Genomic DNA, 20978 nt, shown 5'->3' with positions numbered 1-20978 from the left:
TGGTCCCCTCTCCTTGGTACCCCTCAATCTATCCCACAGGGTGGCCTCAATCAGGGGTCACCATGGGGCATCATCAGCTGTTGGTCCCTGGCTGGCATGACCTCAGCCCTCTGGGGTAAACTGAGTCATGCTTGAAGGGTAGGCAAGGGCCCAGACTTCCCTCTGAGGTTGGCTCTGAAACTCTGCCTGCCTCAGGTTCTTCTTAATTTATTTCACATTAGCTTGCAGTGTATATGTCACAGCAAGCAGTTCGCGCTTATTAATACTGCTGGTTGCTTTCCCCACTGAGTCATGAGGAACGCAATTTTCCTTTCCCCAGTCACCTAATGGTCACATGACATTATTTCAGTGAACCCCTAAAGGGTGTTGTGGAACTGCGTATGGGAGCCAGTTTTTATCTGTACATGTTAAGGTAGGCAGGCTCCCTGTAAAGCTCAGGACAGTAAGCGCTCAAGAGTGAAAATGCTGCTTGTAAAATATGCTGCTAGATACTTCAAAAATATTCATCATTGTTTTCTTTTCTTTCCTCAGTTTTAAAAAATCAAATCCATCACACACAGCATATGGCTAAAGTAAACAAACTGTGCCCGAAAGACACCAAGAATCTCTGCCATCAAGAAAAAGGAAAAAAAAAAAAAAAAAAGAAATAGATGCTAAGAACCAATTAATGTATTTATTGTACACTAATTACATGCGTGCCAGAGAGTCAGGAAAAGCACAGAGACACAGGGTTTCAAAGTGCTATTTCAAAGGCCTAGATTCTGAAATATAACCCTAAATTTCCTCTCGCCAAAGGTATTTTCTGCTTTAACATCTCCTATTTAAACCTTAAATTATAAATGGAGAAAGGATATAAACATTGTCCTGATCATTCTAACAAGTATTTACAAGGTCCACCACAATTAATTTTTCTCCAAGGGATCGAGTCACTCATTTTAGAAATAATTACACCCTTCTTTTGGCCAATAGCTGCGTTTCCTTCCCGGTCATCTGAGACCAGCACTGGTTCTCACCCCTAAACAACACAAGCTCATGGGTTCTCAGTGGCCGCATAAGTGCCTAGTACAAAAGACTATTTCATATCACTTCTGTTAGGTTGTGAAAAATCTCAGAATACTTTGATGCAAAGGAAAAAGCTGCAAAACAGTTTTCAGTAAAGCACACAGAGTGCCTCCCTGCTCTCACTCATGGACAACCCATTCTGGAATTCTCTATCAACAAAGTCCCTTGATAAGCAACTATTTTTGTACTTGAAACACTGGCCTCATTGGGGAGTAATACTGAAAAATTTCTCTAAACTGACCAAAAAAGATGTCTTCTTTAAAACACAGTATTTTCAGCTTTCCCTCCTTAAAAATGGAACCCTTAGCTATGCCGTGCCCCCAAAACTTTTGAACCCTGTCTGGACCTGTGAACACACTTTGAATTTATTGAACAAATGAATGACCTAAGAGATCTAAGACAATGCACTCCCTGTGCAGAGGCCTGGGGGCTTCTCTGAAGACAGACACACCATGGAATGCGCAGCTTTCTGTGAATACGGAAGAGGAGGTCAGGTCCACTACCAGGGGACATCAACGCTGCATTGGTGCAGACACCTTTCTTTTCAGGAAAATATTAAATTTGTAGTTCTCCAAGTCATGAGCCAATTGTCACACCAAAGAAGACAGAAAGCTAACAAATTCTTCTCTGGGAGCCTACAGAGTCAATGTTTAGTTAATTGGGTGGTGAGCAGTGCTGGGGACTGAAAATTTATATAAAACCTAGAGCTGCTTCTGATCGTTACCAAGAGGCATCACCAGAAGCCATCATGTGCCACGGAGGACTCAAACAGTGCTGAGTCCTGAAAAGACTCAGAAAAGACTGTTTCCTGAAAAGAAAGATGTCTGCACCAATGCAGCATGTTCTTTTGGTCCCCCAGTGTCAAAGTGCAATTAGAATGGTTTCTCATACACTAAATCATCTTGGATTTTAAAATAATTCAACTTCCACTTGTTTAGTTAAAAACAGTGTATGTTCTCCTGGAGAGTGTGGAAAAACTACACCTGATTTTCGCCAAAAAGTTGAAAAGCAAAAGAAGTGTGATAAAAATTCCACAGGCTGAGCTGGGAGGCATGTGTAGACAGTGGACCCCAGCTGCTGGACTCAGGGCTTCCATCACTGAAGGGCATGATTAGTGTGGAGCATGACCCAGGGATCCACAGGCAGAAGGCTCTCAAAGAGTAACCTGCTCACAGCAATCCTGTGCGGCTGGAGTTACATTATATAACTGTAATGTCACAACTGAGGCTACGAAGGTTCAATGTTTCATTCAAGACCAAGCCGATTACCAACGACAGGGCTGACAATGAATCCAAGTTCCTTTCCAAAGGCTCCTTCGACCACACCAATGCCTCTTCCACACAGTTTATGGAGTCAACTGATCACCTAGCCCTGTTCATTCAGAACAATGCAGAGCGGATCTTTTAAAAACCCAAATTTGGCGCAGTCAGTACACTCTAATTACTTAACTGTTGGACAGTGAAAAGATATAGTTTTGTATATGCACAGAGACATGTACACATATGTGCATATGAATGAATGCATGTGTATTTTCTTTGTTACATAACCTCTGTGATTTGGGGAAAGTTAGGAAATATCCTTTATAAGAATCCTCCTGACAGCCATCCTCTGATGAGGAAATGTAAAAATTCCTGCATCCACGTTGCAAATCAGCAAAGAGACTAAATCTAGAGTCCCTGACTTGGTGCACTGGCCCTGTGGTGCCAATGATTCAGCATGCACTTGAATGCAGATGTCAGAACCCTTTAAATCAACTGTAACAGCACGTGGGTGCTCCCTTACAAGAAGCTGTTGTGCCACTCTGCCTTATGAGTGCACAATTCTGCACTGCAGTACCACATGGGAATATATTTGGAAAAGCTAAACACACTTAACCTACAGAAGACACCATCTTTACCAAACTCCTAGAACCACTGGAGTCCAGGGAGCTGTAAGAACAGCCCTTCCTGGGGAAGCTGGTTGAATGTCTCTGATCTCTATGACCAGGTTTCTGCAGGCCTAGTTAGAAGGACAGCGGGTCATATCTGGGTTCTCTCAGACCCAGTAGTAAGCCAATGTTGAGAAGCAACAAGCAAGTAAGTGATTTCCAGTAATTTCTTTTACTCTACCTTTCCAAAAAGGACTAGCTTACATTTCTGCTGCTGCTGCTTTTGCTCTTGCTCCTCCTGCTCTTCTTTGTTGAAATATACTTTAACCTTCTGCCCTCATCAGTCCCTGCTTTTGCTAACCTCGTCTTTTATTCACAATTTGTTACTCTGCATTACCTGCTGTGTAATTATAGGGGTTTGTACCACAACTGCCCTTAAGTATGTTAATACTGTCTCCTCAGTATGCACTTAAAGGTTTGGAAGCAAAGATGCTGGTTTGAGATCCTTTTGCCCACCTCTCCATTTGTACTGGTCAAAGGACTGGGCATGTTGGAGCTTTACCTAAAAATGACTCCCTTCTCTTCCTTTTTTGTGGTGTATGCTGTGTGTGTATGTGTGTGTGTGCAGGTGGTGCTAGGTAAATACACTATCACTGAACTACATCTTCAGGTCTTCTTGTTTTTATTTTTTTATGTTGAGTTAGACTCCATTAAATTCCACAGTCTGGTCTTGAACTGGCCACCCTCCTGCCTCAGCCTCCAGAGCAGCCACTGTACCTAGCAACCTGAAGACGACTTTTGATTGGCTGTTCTTTGCCAGAAGATATGCTCATCTTTCTCAAGGTAGCTGTCTTTGGAAATACCACTACCTCCTCGATAATGGTTAACTATTATTGCAAATGTCAATTTTAGAAACTACTGCTTTATTTTAGGACAAGTAAAAGAAGTTTGCTATGCCTACATACACAACACCTCTTTCATTAATAGACTTCATCTTTTGAAACAAACTTTGAATTGTTTACATTTTTTCCTCAAGGTCACTGGTCTAAACTATTATTCACAGAACAGTCTTAAAGCTGAAACTCTACAGGTGAATATGTGTGTCTATATGTGCACATATGTGTAATATATACAAAACACTTCATTTAGAATTGTTTTAAGGAAGTTAGGCTATGGTACAGTGTTAAGCTCTATCAGAATTCTGAAGCATGAAGGTCAATTCTTGCTTTCATTACTCTACAAAAGACATGGAAGGTAAGCAATTTCTAATCTAACCTTACTTGAGTAATAGAACAAGAGCTGAATCCTTTGGGGCAGTCAAGGCAGCCAAAGGTGGGAAAGGCTAGGCTACTTTGTTGCTTCTCTGAGAGTTAACCACAGGTGGAACCCAGCAATGGAGACCACCTGTGCGCCCCACAATTCTGCAGGAAAGAAGCGACACAGAACCGTGGACTAGCAGCATGCGATTGCCTTTTCGTGCCAGGTATCTGAGCGTGGCAATGCAGAGAGTCCTGATTGGCAGGACCGACGTTGAGATCATACACTCTTAACAAACCGGGGGAAGCCCTGGGAGATGGCCTTCCCAGAGTTCTTGGTCTTTCAGGCATGCATGGACCTGGAAGCATTGCAGCAGCAGGGAAAGGGTCCCTGTTTGTCCATCAGAGAAGAATATCACTTCACCACCAAAATTCTCCTCAGAGCGCCAAGGCTACTGGACTCACTGCCTAGAGTTAGGCCCAGTGTGTCCGCCTGCCCATCTGCTTTCCCTAGATCTGTCTCTTGAGTTTAAAAGGTGTTCAGCATGAGAAAAGTGGTCCGACTGTCCAGAGAGCCCTAAGCGGAAGCGTGGAGATACGGACTCACACATACCCGTGACGCCCTACACTGTGACTCTGTCCTGTCTTGCTGACACACTAGTGTTGGTAAGATTAACACTACTTTTGCATAGCTGGCTTTATGTAGCACCACATATGCAACTGTCCAAAGGCAAATGTTAGTGTGTCTCTTTATACTGGAACAAAAGTACTGACAGCCAGAACAATTCTAAAGACATTTTTCCCTAAAAAAATCAACTCAATCAGGAATGAGTCACTATCTCTGCTTGAGATGATACAACTCTCCTTTCCAGCTATGTGTTTGAGGTGTGTGCTCTTCTAGAAAGTACCAGAGGTGATGAGGGACAGGGCCCAAGAGAACAGCTCCTGCCTGTCCCCTCAAATATCAACCAGACCAACACTCTTCTATCAGGCTACTGGGGCCCTGGATAAGACATTGTTGAAGAAAGCAGTCTGATGTTCTAGTTTTTAAAAAAATCTAAAAATAATGTTCTATATAAAAGATTCCTTAAAATTCTACAAAAATGAAAACTTGGCAAATAAACTTGGAGTTTTATATAAATATCTCAGATGTACAAAAACCATGTAGAGGAGATTAATCAGATAGAAGTGATTTCAAAATGACAGAAGCAGTAAACTACACTTCTTTGTAAAGAAACTCAGCAAAATGAGTTCTAATTCAGTCAATCTTTCTCAAAATCTAACTATCCTGTGAAATCACTACATTGATAATTTTATCCATATCTCTTTAAATCACTGTAGCTTAATATCGGCTTTTCACCTGCCTTACACTCACATTTGAATAGATGTAAGTTATAAAACAAGTTTCATAAAAAGAAACTAACAAGATGACATCAGCAAGCCTTAGTAATATTGATATTTAACAGTTTTAGATTTCTAGATTATTCTTTGACTTAAAGGTGTATCACTTTTTTAAAACATTCATAATTCTGATACATTAACCTGTGTCATTTTACATGATTTCCTGAAGCACTCTTCAAAAAACAAATTCTGGAATCGAAGAAACTCTTCTACACCTCCAAACCCCCAAGTCTTGTTCACAAACAAATCCTTCCATGATTTTTTTCCCCCCAAATGCAGGTGTGCAAATGACTCCTGCCACAGACGGGAGGAGTTTTCAGGATCCCCAGCACCATGGTTAAACACGCCCCATGGCGTTTTTCAGTTCATAAAATTTTTATGAGCTGAAAAGTTCCTTCAGATTTTCTGAACTCTCGTTGCCCATGGCAACAGCACCCTAAGTTGTTATTAAGATCCCCATTTCAACAAATAAAGGACAAGCATGCCCTGAGTAGCATGTTTTGTTTCACAGTATTAAAAAAAAAAAAAAAAACACCAGGACTTATATGACTTGTTGAGTGCAGAAAAAAAAAAAAAAAAAAAAAAATATATATATATATATATATATATATATATATATACATAACACATGTTCTGGTGTAGTGTAGCATCGGTGGTTATTTTCACTTACATAGGTATGCAGTAGATGTAAAGGTCAATTCTACACCGATGGATTCATTTTTACAAGTTCACACATGCATCAAAGATTTTCCAGTCTGGAAAATTGTTTCTTGATACAGAAAAATGTTGGCTTTCTAGGCATGCATGTGCTTTCCCCTATTAATGTATGCACCTGCCTTGCAACCCATTAATTGTCCATCTGCTGTAGAGTTTTTCCTTGCCAAAGCTCAAAATGTTGGAAAATTGAATTTCTCAGAGGAAATAAATGAAATTAGTATAAGTGAGCTCAGAGTTTCAGGAAGGCAATCAACAATGCTTTTTGTCCTAGGAATAGCATAGGTAGAACACAGGAAAATAGAGATGATAGGTAGGTTAGTCCATAGATACGCTAATGCTCAATTTACCTTCACACACCCAGGCGCACACACACACACACACACACACACAGGCACACGTGCATAGGCATGCACACATGCAATGCACATGAACACATACACGCACTATGGAATCCTGCCTACTGCAATAACCGAGTACTCCAAGGAGGTTTCTGGCCAAACGTCATCAACACAAAACAAAATTACTCTGAAGGCAAAGCATACTCCCATATTTTAGAAGTGGAAAAAAGAAAGGAAACCCTTATTCATGCCTCCTAGGTCCATACACTTATAAATACACACTGTCACACAAACGGTTTCAGACCTGCTATGACTAACAACTTGTGAACATTTTTTTTCCTTCATGATAGCCAACTCTTCTAGGAAGAATTTCATCTTTTTCCCATTTTGTAACAGATTGGCTTAATCTTATTAATGCTCGGTTTCCCACTTAGAAGAGTTGTTGGATGCAGAATACATTTTATTAGCAGACTAAAAGTATCTCCATGAACACAGTATGCAAATTAAGAAAATCTGTATGTAGTAGTTGAAGTACTTTTAAATTCTCAAATGAAGCATTTGTCATCATTTACTTCTTTCCCTTCTTTATAGTTATATCTTCCTTCTCTAGCGCTACTAACAGCAACCCTCTTTCCCACTTCTTGGTAACTCCTCTCTTTTCTACTTCAGTTCTGAAAGACAGACTATAGAAAAGAAACAGCACCATTAGCAAGAAAATCATGCTCCTTTCCTAGTCTCTTTCAACTGTACTGAGAAGTAAAGACCAATACTCTAAAAACTAGGAGAGTACGTTCTTATCTGCTATCCAGGCCTCATGAATTCACTGACATCATTCCAGATAGCAGAAGCAGCAAAGTCCCCATCATGCTGGAGGCCAAATGGCTTGGAATCACAGCCCCTATCTGTCTCCACGGGCAGCTACTGAGGACAGCATCGAGGTTCAGGTAACAGCACCCCAAGAGGACGATTTCATCAGTAAGACACCCTGATGTCAAAAGACGTTTTTTCAGTCTAGCTTCTCAGAGCCAAGTCAAGGAAAAACAGGTGTTTGTCTGTTTACCTTTTCTATTCATTAGAATACAGTACTCTGCTAAAATCAGTTATCTACTAAAAAGAAACAAGCGAACCTGAATTGATCCACTGAACTCAACCCAGCTGACCAAATGTAAATGACAGTGTGGTCTCACCTTCAGGCAAAAACAAGCGATGTGTGATACTGGCGATTGCAATATTGATCAATATCAACAAACAGCTTTTAAGAATTTTGCCAAGAGCTAAAATAGTTGAGTGAAATAGAAGGCATCATAAATATTCCTAGAGATGAAACAGTTAAGTCATAATATAAACAGTGTAGCCTGGTTTTAGGATGCAAAGATATACTTACATCTTCCTTCTGAAATTATACCTGATACAATTATAGCAATGCCTAGAACTAAACTAGATTGTATGTGCTCAGATTGTATGTGAAGGATATATGTTGAGTTTCATTAAAATAACATTACCCACCCCACAAGTTATATAATAAACCTGTAAAATCCTGAAAGAGAAAAAACAAGGCAAACCTTTGGATGTCTTTCTGTCCACCCTAGACATAGGCAAAATCACTTTAGCTGTTTACATTGTAAGTACTAAAGGTTAATAGTTACAGACCGATGGAATGTTAACACAGTCTAGTGCTACGCTTGAGTAGTAATGTATGGAAAGACACAGGAATTAAAACACTTTGTTCTGCATGTACTGAAGTGATGTAACATGATGGTTTGGTTATATTAGATGACAAAGCAGGGCTTCTTACAACTTTAAAATAAAATTGGATCTAACATTATTCCAAATTGTTTAACATATTCTTCCAATTCTTGTACAAATATATGAAGCTAATACTTTTTTTTTCACACTCCAGGCATCTTCTAATGACAGCATTTGGTATGTTGATTAAACTTTTTTTCTGCTAAAGTAGCTTTCAAGGTAAAACTCTGATTACCTTGAAAGGTATGTCTAGAAAGCAAAAACTTACCTGTCTTGTTTTCTCTGACCTCAATAATATAAACATTTATGTCATGGTGGAATTTTGTGCCCTCTGGGGGTTGTGGAGTGGAGACTGCCTGAGATCTGAAAGCCTCTCTGCCTTCCACCGTGGGTGTTCTTTGGGGCTGTGTAGGAGAACTTGTGGTCTCGAAATATTCTCTGTCAATATCCGCTTCTGTTTTCTTAGCTATGAGATCAGTAAGTGTAGTGGAAGGAAGGGGAGACGTGGATTCTCCAAGGGGCAGCAGGTCCTGCGTGATTCCTTCTCCAGGTCCCCTGTGGATGAGAAAGGGTTCCTCGGTGGGCACTGAGGACGGCCTGGCTGTGGAAGTGGGGTGACGCCTGTCTACTGCACCGGATGCAGTAGTGATATCACCTGGAACCACTGCTTCGGTTGTTGAAAACCATGGTAATTCTGTGCCTTTCGGCACTTCAAACAATCCTGAGCCTAAATCGATATAATCCAAGGACGTTTCCTCCCTTTGCTTGGTAGTGATTTCCTCTCTGAGCGTGGTGCTGAAGGGACTTGAGGGTGACGTGAATTCTGTGGGACTGCTGCCTTCTGCTTCTTTCTCTCCAGACTCGGGCCTGACAAATACTTCCGGCTTGATGCCTGGTGTTGTCCTGACCATTTCATCCACCTCCGCTTTGTGCTCAGTTACAGCACTGGTTAGATGTTCAACTTTTCCATCTGGAGTTGTTTCTAAAACTGGGACTCTCTCAGCACTTGTCACCAATTGATCTTCTGGGACCATATATGCTGACCCTTCCCCGTCGTCTTTGTCCAGTCCTGTCGTTGCCTCTGTGGGCATGGCGACTGTTGAAGTCACTATGTGATCTGGTCTCCTGGTTATTGGTTCTTCCCAAGGAAGTTCCTCCTGAGTTGCTTCCGCCATGGTCTCCACTGTCGTTGTCAGAGTTTCAGGAGCCATCGTTGCTTCCAGGTAAGGCTGTTCAATGACTTCTTGAGAAGGTTCAGCTAGAACCTCCCCTTCTGATGGAGCAGAGGGAGCTGGCTCTCCCCAGTCTGTCCCGGGCATTACCGGAAAAGGAAGGGTATGGGCAGTGTCTGCAGGAGTAGTGGGCTCCAGCGTGCTACTGAAATCCACAAATGCTAATCCTCCCACATCTGAGGAAGGTGCAAATGAGAGCACAGTAGACAGTGGCTTAGAGAAATCATCTTCTTCACCCAGCGCACTTCCTTCCAGGGTGGTATAAATAACTTGGCGTTTTGTGCTTGTGGTAGGTGGGACTCTGTCTTCAGTCACAGAATCTCTCCAAGTGGACTTTTCGGTAATACCCATGGATGTAGTGGGCTGAAGTTTCACTGTGACTTTCCCCTCCTCTGTCAAGTGTTCCTCAGTTAATTTTTCTGTTGGCTTTTGGGTGCTACCTGGAAAAGGAGAAAATGCATCTCTTCCACGATCTGTGAAACCTGGGGTTTCTTCATCCTTTCCATTCACTCCTGAAGTGGTAAGTAAGACAGAGGACTGTTTGGGAGAACTTGTCTGCTCTGTGGACTCCAAAATCATGAATGTTGCATTACCCTCATCCCACGACCCCTTTGTTACAGTGACCACAGCCATACTTGAGGTACTGCGGGTCCCATGAGCTGCAGGACTGTCTTCATCACCCTTGGGAATATCTTGATCGGTGTCTAACCCAAGAGTTCGCGTAGTATCTTCCTCCACATCTCTTGCTGTTGGCTTCACACTTAACTCTGTTGTTGTCCATGCTGAGGAATCTAAAGATTTGGTCATTTCCACAGAAGATTCTGTAAAATGGATTTGCTCTGAGGAAGACGTAGAGGCCCTCATTCCAGAGAATTCTTCTTCCACGTTACCCGTGAAGGGCTCTTTGGTGACTTTTCCTTGTACCTCGTAAAGCGTGTAAGTCTCAGTTCTCCTCTCTGGTCTCGGTGTCTCTGTCCTTTCTCTTCCTTGTGTCATTTCTGTCTGTGAGGAGGGATGAATATCTGTGGACACTTCCTCTGCTAATGTTTTATCACCAGAATAAGGAAATGATTCCGTACTATGCCAGGATGAGAAAGACGTAGTAGAGAGAGCCTGGCCAGATGTATCTTCAGTTACTTGACTGTCTGTTTGCTTCTCTTCCCAGCTGTCGTGCTCAGGCTGAGTCACAGGTAGAACAATGGTGGGGGCTGCCATGGACTTCAAGTCCTCTGAAGTCTTTGACACCGTGATAACTTCTGGTATCTGGCTGAAGACCATTGTGCTCTGACCCAATCTGACTGTAAGTGTCCTATCTTCCTTGTAGTCTTCTCCCAAGGTGACCCCATAGTGGTTTGTGCTTATCCACTCAGGAGCAGTGCTTACAGATGGACCTGTAGTTTTGGATTCCAGTTTCATTTCCGTGGATGCAAAGGATGCTTGGGTTACAGGCAATTCCTGGGAAGAAGTGTGTCTGGAGCTTTCCATGGACGTTACCAAGGGACCCACTTCTATTTGTTCAACCTGTGTCACTGATTCTTGTGTTTGAGTGTCTCCCATGGTGCCATCCCATGAATCAGTGGCATGCTGGGAGGTGACTGTTGTGCTGTAGAGCACTTCTTCCTTAATTTCAGATAGATCTGTTTTTCCAAGGGGTCCAGAGGCAGAAGGTGAGTAGGAGTCCATCTCCCAAGGCTTTGCCGCACTTTCAGCAGGAGTGGTGGGCGCTACAGTGGCTAACAGGTGTGTGACAGCCTGAGCTGGAACCGTGGCTCTCTTTTCAAAACCGATCATGTTCCCTGCAGGAGGGAACTCTGTTGTGATACTAGGTAACTCAGTGCCTACAGTTGTCGCTCTGTGGAGGACCACTTGTGGGTCTCTGGATAAACTGGGTGATGCAGTTTCTGCGAGGATATTCGATTCAATCGTGGTAGCCTCTGATACATTCTGTTTAGCTAGAAAAATAATTTCAAAGAGTTGATTAGACAAGTCACTCATAAAAAAAGCTGCATGCCCAGTGTTGTATTTTTTTTGGATGGACCAAAGTGTTTTGTGATGGAAGAAGAATCTCAACACTGTAACCCAAAGACACATAACTGAATGCTTAACAGTCACAAATAGGTTACTTGTTTCATATTGTAAAGGGTATAATGGTTTTTACTCACAGGTAGGAAAGACTATTCTCAAAGACAATGAAAGGAAAGGAGGGGTCCAAGAGTGTGGATACAACAGTTTATTTGTTAGAAACTATAGTGGGAACTTGAAACCTAGCAGGAGAACAAGGTGCTACGATCATTCTGCAGGCTACAGTGCCCTAGTGCTAGCTTGGTCCACATACTCCCTCCTTCTCAACTGCATGGGGTCTCGGGGGAGAAGGAGTGTCTCAGACTGCACAACAACAAAAAAGCCACATCAAATGGAACAGGCTTACACAGGAACCATTATGCCGTCCACAATGTGGAGACTTCCATAAAAACAGGATATTAAATTTTTAATAGCACTCTTCATTTGGTTCCAGGTGTTGGACACTGCGTCCTCATCTTCCTTTCAACTCTGTAGGCTGGTCTCTAATAAATTATCAACTGCGTCTGGCAGAGGCTTGCAGGCATTTGCTGTAGTTCTACACTTTGTTCTGCGTCTGCACACTCTGTTTGTACCTCTGGCAGGCCTAGGTCCCCGTCTTTCTTTAGGATGACACAGAAGCGCACAGGAAGAGAGTACCCACATGATATATTTTAGGTCTGTAATTACAAATCACTGGAACAGCCCTGAGCATGAGGAAGCAGGGACTCAGGCGCTATAAAGTAACCTGTCATCATGAAACATTACATTATAATGCTTCTAGAATTCTAGGGAATGGCTGGCCTGCTTCAAGTTTAAATCATGCATGAAAACACCCATGTCTTCAACTCAATTCCTCAACTGGGGGAAAACACACCAGCCTGGCACTTAAAGGTTGCTGCTTAAAAACAAATCAGAAGATTCGAAAAGCAAAAGTCAGGTGCCACTGAACTCGCAAGGAACCAGTCTCAGAAAGCCTACTGTCACTGCTATGCGGCCGCCTCTAAGACTTTGCACTGGGTAGGTGGCAATGCCTGCTCTCCCTGATAAAATGCGTAATGCCTGTCAAAGCTCAAATCGACAAAAGGAAACCCCTGAAAAACAACACTGGGTACCTTGGGACTGCGTCTGTCCTGTCAAAATTTAATGATAGAATGGTATGATTTTATTGTAAGCCAGAATAAGGCAATAATGGGTTCCTTTCATTTATCCAGCATGGGCTGTTTCCAGCTGTGCTTATCCCCAGATCATTTAAAAGTCTAAGTTTTTCAATTTTATAACGAAAACTCAGAGGTCATTGCGTTATTGTATACTGAAATACTCTTTAAAGCCTATCACTATGTATCCCTTCCCACTAAAGCAAGCTAAACAAAACAGAACTGAGGTCTTTAAAAACATGTTAAATATCGTTTTTTTTTTCTCTTTTAAGAAAAGCCTTTCCACCCCCCTTCATTTCCTGGAAGAGGCATTGGTTTACTTTGATTGACATGAACAACTTAAAGACCAAAAATGTGGTCAACTATTTTTCTTTTAATTCAATTCTCTATCCTCTGAAATTCCATCACCGTTACCTCATTTCATTGCCAAATTTCATGTTTGTCTTAAAACTGAATTCTTTGGGGAAATAGTAAAAAATATGTACAGAGAAACTCCCATGGAAACATAATATAAACTTTTAGAATGCTGCATATTAGAGAAAATTTAATCATATTATTATCAATAACAACAAAAAGGCTAATTTTACTTATTCCCTCTGAGTATTTCCATTGCTGATGAAATTAATTTAAGGTGATATTATTTTAAGGCCAAACAAAGGGCTTATGAGTCAGGTCTTCCTATGTTCCAAGACAAGCTCTTTGCTCAAAAGTCTCTACAACATTATGAAAATATTTTTATAGTGTTTTAAAAATGGACTCAGATTTTAAAAACTAAATAAACGTATGTCATTGTCAATTATTACTGTACAGCTCGCTGTGGCCTTGCCTCTGGCCTTATTGCGTGGTAAGAAAATAGCAATATTTCTCAGGGAATCTGCCTCCCAAGCCAGGATTTATAAAAGCTTGTTTGCAGGAGAAAAAAAGATTTTCTTCAATAATTTTAGAGCCCAGTTTGCAAAAATCTGTTTACAATTAAGTTAATTAATTCTACGACTTGGAATGAGAAGCCTGAGACTTCCTTTCGGGGTTGCAAGGCTGTTCCATCGACCTCACAGCTGACTTCCATCCCAACTCCCTGTATCTGACCATCTCTGTCATTTGTTTCAGCTGGTCCAAAAAAGGAAATAATTTTCTAAAAAGCACAAATATCTACAAAGCGACATCTTAAAAATGAGCACGGCTGTATTACAGATGAGTATCATAAAGATGAAAACATAACTGGGTTATTCCGCAAAGTTCTTCCAGAAAGTGTGTTCACATGGAGACATTCTGGTCTTGGAAAACTACCAGTGTTCCTTCCACTTCATTATTAAGGGAGCCAGCAAAAATCAGCATACTTCTTTTCCCACAAAAGTTCCCTTCCAATCTTTGCAGCTGTCTGCCACACAGATGGTTTACATCACTGTACTTATGGCATTTTATGTTCTATAGCCTATCTTCTCTGCGCTTCTGTTGGAAGACATGAGGCAGATTTTCCTAATAAAATGGGAAGCCCTCTTAGCACATCATAGTCTATCACACTGTCTACCTGATGGAGAAATGACTAACTCTAAATCAGGTCTTCTTGTGAAACGAGATACTCATAAATAAATGTAGGCATGCGGAGAAGTGGCGAGAGTGGTTGATACTCAATAGGTTGACTCTGGATTCATGGCTGAGGAAAGGGACCAGGTTGAAAAGTGGGCTTAGAATTCAAACTATCTTTTAAAAGTTTGGAGTGAAAGCCAACTAATTCCAAAAAGCAGATTTTTAAGTACAAATTATTCCCTAATTAATGTCTCCATGCTGTAAATATTAGAATGGATTATAAAGGAAATATGCCCTTGTCTTTTGTTCCTGGGAATCACTAATAACACACAAAGTGAGATTCTCGTAAGTCCTGAATGAGTTTGATTTGGGGATGGATAGGGTGGACATTCAAAACCCTATATGTTTTCCTGATTTTCTAACCTTCACAGACTTGCATAATGCTGAGGTCAAACAAAAATAAAAAGTACAGAGTTTAATTTAGTCATCAAGGGAAAATAGAGAGGGAAACTTACACAAGAATATTCATTTACCTTTTTGTCAAAACTTCACAAGCAGAATAAACTTTAGCTATAGTTATTATCATAACTGTAAATGTGCTGTTTCATGAGTGTACTGGCAGAAAGGAAGGACAGCAAACTAAGATTTGGAATGTGCATTCACCAACTGGTTTTAACAAAAAACATTTTCTATATTTGATAAAAGCAAATGAGAAAATGTGGATACATTTCCAAATTCCTCTGCTAAAGCAGCTGTTCAGCATTGAAACGGCTTTTGGAACTGGAGCTGGGGCCACAACTCATAAAGTTTACCCTACAGGATTTAGTCACTCCCAGACTATGTGGGAAAAGTGGGCAAGAGTCAAGTCATTTTGATAATGCATATTAAAAGAATCCTTGCAAAATGTGTTAGAAATTTGGGAAGCAGTTGGCACTGTGTGTAGTGTAAGGAAGGTTTTTATGCCATGGCTAGACTTTCTTAATGGCTCCTGGGCTGAACGAATTCTGAATAAGATAGGGTTTCAGGGAAGGAAGAAGTAACAAAACTCGGGACTCCAATTTAGGTAGAAAAGCACCAGTATATGAATGCCTTCTCTTTCCAAGTTCCACACATTTAATGAACTAGCAAAAAGAAATATATCTAAACCTTAAGTCCCTTTTCCCATTTTATGTAGATTTTTAGTGGGTGGTTATTCTACTGGAATCTAAACATGTTCTTTCATGCATTCGGGTGACTTCTTCATTTAAATAAATAAGGCACATTAGGCTGAATTTCTATACTAATCTCTGTGGCTACAGATGAGCCTCGATTTCCGTTCTACCTTCAGGGAGTGAGGCATGTTGTTTAAAAATTTTCTAATGCCACTCTTAGACTGCACCCCCAAAAATAATTAAAATAGTGGGGTGGGGAATTCTCTTCTTTCCTCCTGTCCTGTGGGGGTCTCTGTCCCCTTCCCTCCCACGCATTAATCTGACCTTGTTCCTTCATCTCATCGCTCAACACTGATTTTAGAGCCTGAATTACTTGATAATTACTGCAGTGACAATGTGGCTCCGAGGAACGTCTGTCTGTCTGCTTTCAGGATAAGATTTTAGTTACTGCTGTTGTCCTGAAAAGTATTAGGGAAGACTGTTGTTTCAGGGCCTGGGAAGCTGGAGTTTTTCTTCAGCCTATTATGAGTGAGCTGGTTTGTATGGAGCTAATACACAACATACGAGACCCTGTCCCTCAGAGCCTCAGAGCCGAAGCCTCTCGGCCAGGACACAAAAGTAAGAGAAATACAGTCTTTCCATGGCACTGACATCTACTGTGCGGACGACTTAGACAGAGCCATTCTGGGTCCTTCTCCTTGATGAAACATGCCTGTGTATTTCACTGGAGAAGCTAAGTATAAAATAGCTAACGAGCCCTCTGCTCACTGTAGTTACATATTTCTACAAGATGTATGTAAAATCTAGTCAACTTATCAAACTATCTATGTTGGAGATAGGCAAGGTCACCAAAAACTTGCACGTTTAGCCTAACACAGACCCTACAGTAACTATTACAGTAAGACTCTGGATTACTCGCATGTTTCAAGCCATCTGTAGTCATGATACTCCATCATGCAACTAATTTTGGTAAAATAATTTAAGAACAACTGAATGCATAAAATAATGATATCACGAATGTTAAAAAATGTTATTTAAAACTAGTTTTAAGTGGTGGACTTAGAAAAGATACCCTATGTATGTTATGTGTTGCAAAGAGGACATAGTGTGCTTGAATTAATTCAATATAGCATTTATCATGAATCATTATGATTATAGAAATAATCACATTAATAATCATCAATATAGAATTAATCATAAGAGAATGTAATCAAAAGGCACATATTCTATTACTTGGAATAAAATGGGACACATGGACATTCTTATCAATATCACGGTTCACTTTTAGGTAGGAATTGGACCATATGATTATCCACATCAACTCTAAATACTCACCTGCAATCACTGAAATTTAACTTCACCATCTCAGAGAAAGGGTGATAATAAAGAAAGATAAAATAACCAGGTTTCAAGGATTTCACTCAGCTACTATCAGCCTAGGTATCACAGTACCAACAAAAACACTGCATTGAAGGACTGCAGTGAAGATAAAGTAACTATTCAGAAGCACGTCCGTGATTCTGAGTCAAGAGCTGACCTGACATCTCCTAAGCCCGGCTGCAAAGCCATTTGTTCAACCTCCTGCTGTTTTAAGCACGTCACTGCCATTCAGCCCGCATGCTCACGCAAGTCACTGAACCGCTTCCGTTCTGTGCACATACTCTGGACCTGGCACCCTCTCTGAGGGCCAGCTCAACACCAGTGCATGCTTCTGAAGCATGTTTTTTTTTTTTTTATCTGTAATTTTAAAAAAGATATCAAACACTTACGTTTAAAGCAGTAGGCATCAAATCTGCTATCAGGGGGAGGGAAGCCTGTCTGGTTCTCAAAACGATACAGGGTTCTCACCCCAAGAAGACCACCTCCACACTGGGCCCTGGCTACAGTCACAGGGTGGCGCACGCTGGCATCCTGCAGCCACCCGTAGTCGCACTGGTCGAAGCCCCTCCTCCAGGCCGCCTGCAGCTCCCCCACGGTCGCCAGCCTGGCATCCTGGGCTTCGCACTCCTCGGCAGCCTCCTCAAAGGTGAACTTGTTGGGAGCAGTAATGTGGAATACATCACCTGGAAAAAAAGGAAAAAGGAAGAAAAGCCCTAAGTTTTACCATTCATTCCTTTCCTGTTTGCATAAATATGGGGAAGGGGGATACAGATTCATGGTGCGATACAGATTCTGACACTGCACAGCAAAAAATATGGTTATTTTGTTATAATTATAACACTTCTTCCTCATCGGAGGGCCTGCTGGTTTCATGACTGTTCAGGCTTGCAGCTGAAGCACGCTGGTCGGACCTGTTTTGCCTTGTGCTCTTGTACAGTTTGATACTTCTTGGTTATAGAATGTCCATGTTTTTTTTTTTGTATAGTGCTGTCATTTTTGCTGATTGCTCTGTACAGTACAGTCATGTAGACTTACGTACTGCTATAATTACAGTACTGCACGTAAGAGTTATATAAAGTAATTGAGCTGGAGTTTCTTGTCAACACTTCTTTGTCCTGCATACTGTAATCCACAATAACTACTGTATTGCATATTGTTATCCTCTAAATAGATGCTCAGACTACCTGCTTTAGATCTGCAAAGTCAATCAAACACTACAAGCATTAAGTTCTTTCTTTACTTCAATTGCTATCATCTCAGCCTGTGTTCTTCCGAATCAGCTTGTTGCTGGGGGTAGGGGGATCTCTTCTCTCCCTGCTCCGCCGGCCCCAGCCACTGCTGGGCACTGCTGCCTCCTGGGTCCCTCCCGCCCACACAATAAATCTTTTTAATAAATTCCTTTTAAATGAAAAAAATCTAAGAGAGTCTTCAGATTATTGACCAAGGAATGGGTTTCCTCTTGAATGAAAAAATCTACTAAATAAAATTTCATGTAGAAAAATAAATCTATGTTGAAATGCCACCCATATCACTTCCCTTCGTTTATTTCAGAATCCAACAGGAATCCTCTGACTCCTTCTCACATATCCCTGCCATCAAAGTGGATTAACTCCATTAAACCAAACCATTAACTAAGAAAACTTCCAGGAGTCTGAAGTCAGAAAGGACAGAAACAATATGGCGTGCAGTTTACCAACTTCCCACTGCAGGCTCAGGGCCGCCCTGATGGCTATGTGGGTGGTTGTCAGTTTGGCAGCCTACCACCAAGGCCATATGGTGCTACCATCAGCTCCCACTCAGACAGCAAGAGGCCAAACCCCTCTGGAGGAACTCTTTCTTCCTACTTGCTTTGTCCAGAGAATATCCTTTTTGGAATCCTTCGGCCCAGCATGAGCACATGGCTCTAATTTTTTAGGCACTGTAAGTGCCACCAGGGCTCTGGTTAGGTAAAAGAGACTTTCATACTTGCTGACTAACTGACTAACAAGGAAAGACTGGGTCCAATTAGGAAAAGGACCATTTGTGATCATTTAAATGCTATAATAAAACATTCTAGAAAATTCAGCGTTTATTAAAATGACATTTTTAGAGGGGCTAACTAGTATAAAATCTGCCAAAATTAATTCAAACTAAATGATGTTTTTCATTTCTGAGCACAAGACATGTATGAGCTACAAGACAGAGGCAGAATTAGCAAACACCTAAGCAAACAGAACAGGTAGAAGGAGAAATAAAAACGAGAGGAAGGAAGCTAAAACATTGATAACCCATTATCTTAGCAGCTGTAGGTCCTGTTTCCATCTCACCAAGGCAAGAGCCAATTCTGTGATGTAGTGGACCTGAGATATCCCAACAACACTCAGGACTTAGGTCTTCACTTGACCCAAGCCAGATACAACAAGCTGTTGTTTAACATGAATAGCACCATTCCTCTGGGTGTGTGATAGCATTACAAAAAACAAAAAATTAGTCATGGGGAAAAAAGTGGCCAAAGTATACATATAAGATTTTCTCACTCTAACTCTAAAATTGCTCCTGAAGAAAATACAACAGATCCTCATAAAGGCAACTTGTAGAACAGAGAGAAAATTATTTGAGCCTGGCTGAAAGGAATAGTAAAGTAAGACTCAGTTTTTATACTTAATTATTTAGTCTGGCTAAGGATAGTTATCTGGCATCTAGAAATACAAAAATACCCATCCCCTCTCCCCCATTCAGTTTTAAAGCTTGAAGATCATGGTACCCAGTCACATAGGATGGATTCAATAACCTTTGATCAATAAATGGTGCTTCCAATTTTTATTAAGAAATGAGGTCTCTTTTCCATGCTTCCCAAGAACTTAAGTCTGCTGCAAAGCTCTGGGAAGCTGCTGATGGGAACAGACATTACATCTGAACGAGGGACTTGGCCCAAGCACCAAGAACAAGGGTAGATGGAGAGATGATGTCACCCTGAGCCAGCCCATTCCCCACAATGTCAACTGCCATGAGGCCTAAAGAGACGAGAGTGTGAAAGAGGGCAGTGTGCCAATGCGTGGGACTCAAAGGTCGAACTCAGACTTGTTATTGCAGCTGGATTAACAGCTTCATGACCTTAGTTTCCCAAACTGTTAGAGACACCTCTTCTTTAAAACAAAAGCACTGTTCCACCTATGTAATATGAATGATCAGTCAGAAATACTGTCAACTGAGTAGACTCTGTTTCTCTTTGTAGTACTACTAGCTTATATGTTAGAGGACACCAGCTTCTCCAAACAAGACCAGACCAAAGGGTTAATGAGGAAAAAGGATATATGATAACTGGTTTCCAGTTTTAAACAGAAAACATGTTCTGGGAGTATTAAAAGAAAGTCAAGTTTCAGTAGATACACACAGGTGTTTTTAAATAGGAATTCCCGTACTAATTAGTACATAGCCACTTACAGAACTCTTCCTGTAGAAATTCTCATTAAATCTGACTTTATATCAAAATATCAATTATTTAACTCACTTTTTTTTAGAAGATACAATTTCCACTGGTCTCTTTGAAAAAGCAAAGAGATAAATAATAATTATACTAACTGATTGAAATCGTTGTTAGCAAACCATTTATTTTCCTTCTTTTCATTTATATGTAGGAATTTGCCAAACAAATTAATAATATATTTTTAAAAATTGAAAGAGCCATCATTATTCTTTTTCATGTTACTCAGATAGAAAAAGGAAGATTTAACCAGAACAATGAGTTGCAGGTGATGCTTGAAAGAATTCACCTCAAAAGATAAATCAAATTCAGTCCTCATAGGGGGCACAGATGTTGCTTTATTTCAGAATAATAAGAAAGATAAAAGAAATTTACTTTAATTCTGACCCTAGGTCTTTTAAAATCATAATTCTTTAGCATGAACACTACCTTGTTTATTTGAGAAACCTAAAGCGCGAACTGTACACTATGGAATTATCTCCCTGGACCTTTAATCTCCTATCACTGCTATTCAATCCATAGCAAATGTAATACTCTGTATGTCCAAACTTCTGTCCTACCTACATATCAGTGCCCAAATATTTCACACCAAGACAGCTGTACATGAATCTGTTTTATGGAAT

General features: G+C 40.9%; 1 protein-coding gene across 4 annotated transcripts in view; it reads right to left on the bottom strand.

Annotated features, from left to right (window-relative positions):
* Nucleotides 1-20978, bottom strand: part of Vcan (versican) — a 104049-nt gene that overhangs the window by 48485 nt on the left and 34586 nt on the right. For 3 of the 4 annotated variants that reach the window (XM_003479467.5, XM_063245299.1, XM_063245301.1), the window contains exons 6-7: nt 17282-17575; nt 8656-11571 (exon numbers count right to left, since the gene is read on the bottom strand). In XM_003479467.5, coding sequence (XP_003479515.2) covers nt 8656-11571; nt 17282-17575 — 3210 coding nt within the window. The remainder of the gene's footprint in view (nt 1-8655; nt 11572-17281; nt 17576-20978) is intronic. The other variant, XM_063245300.1, reaches the window with a different exon arrangement.

This window comes from Cavia porcellus, unplaced genomic scaffold (genome assembly GCF_034190915.1).
Source record: "Cavia porcellus strain 051 isolate PalLab524CR breed Dunkin Hartley unplaced genomic scaffold, mCavPor4.1 scaffold_2, whole genome shotgun sequence".
In the NCBI taxonomy this organism is placed as follows: domain Eukaryota; kingdom Metazoa; phylum Chordata; class Mammalia; order Rodentia; family Caviidae; genus Cavia; species Cavia porcellus.
The sequence above is the reverse complement of the archived record's forward strand: the minus strand, read 5'-3'. Positions and strand labels throughout refer to the sequence as shown.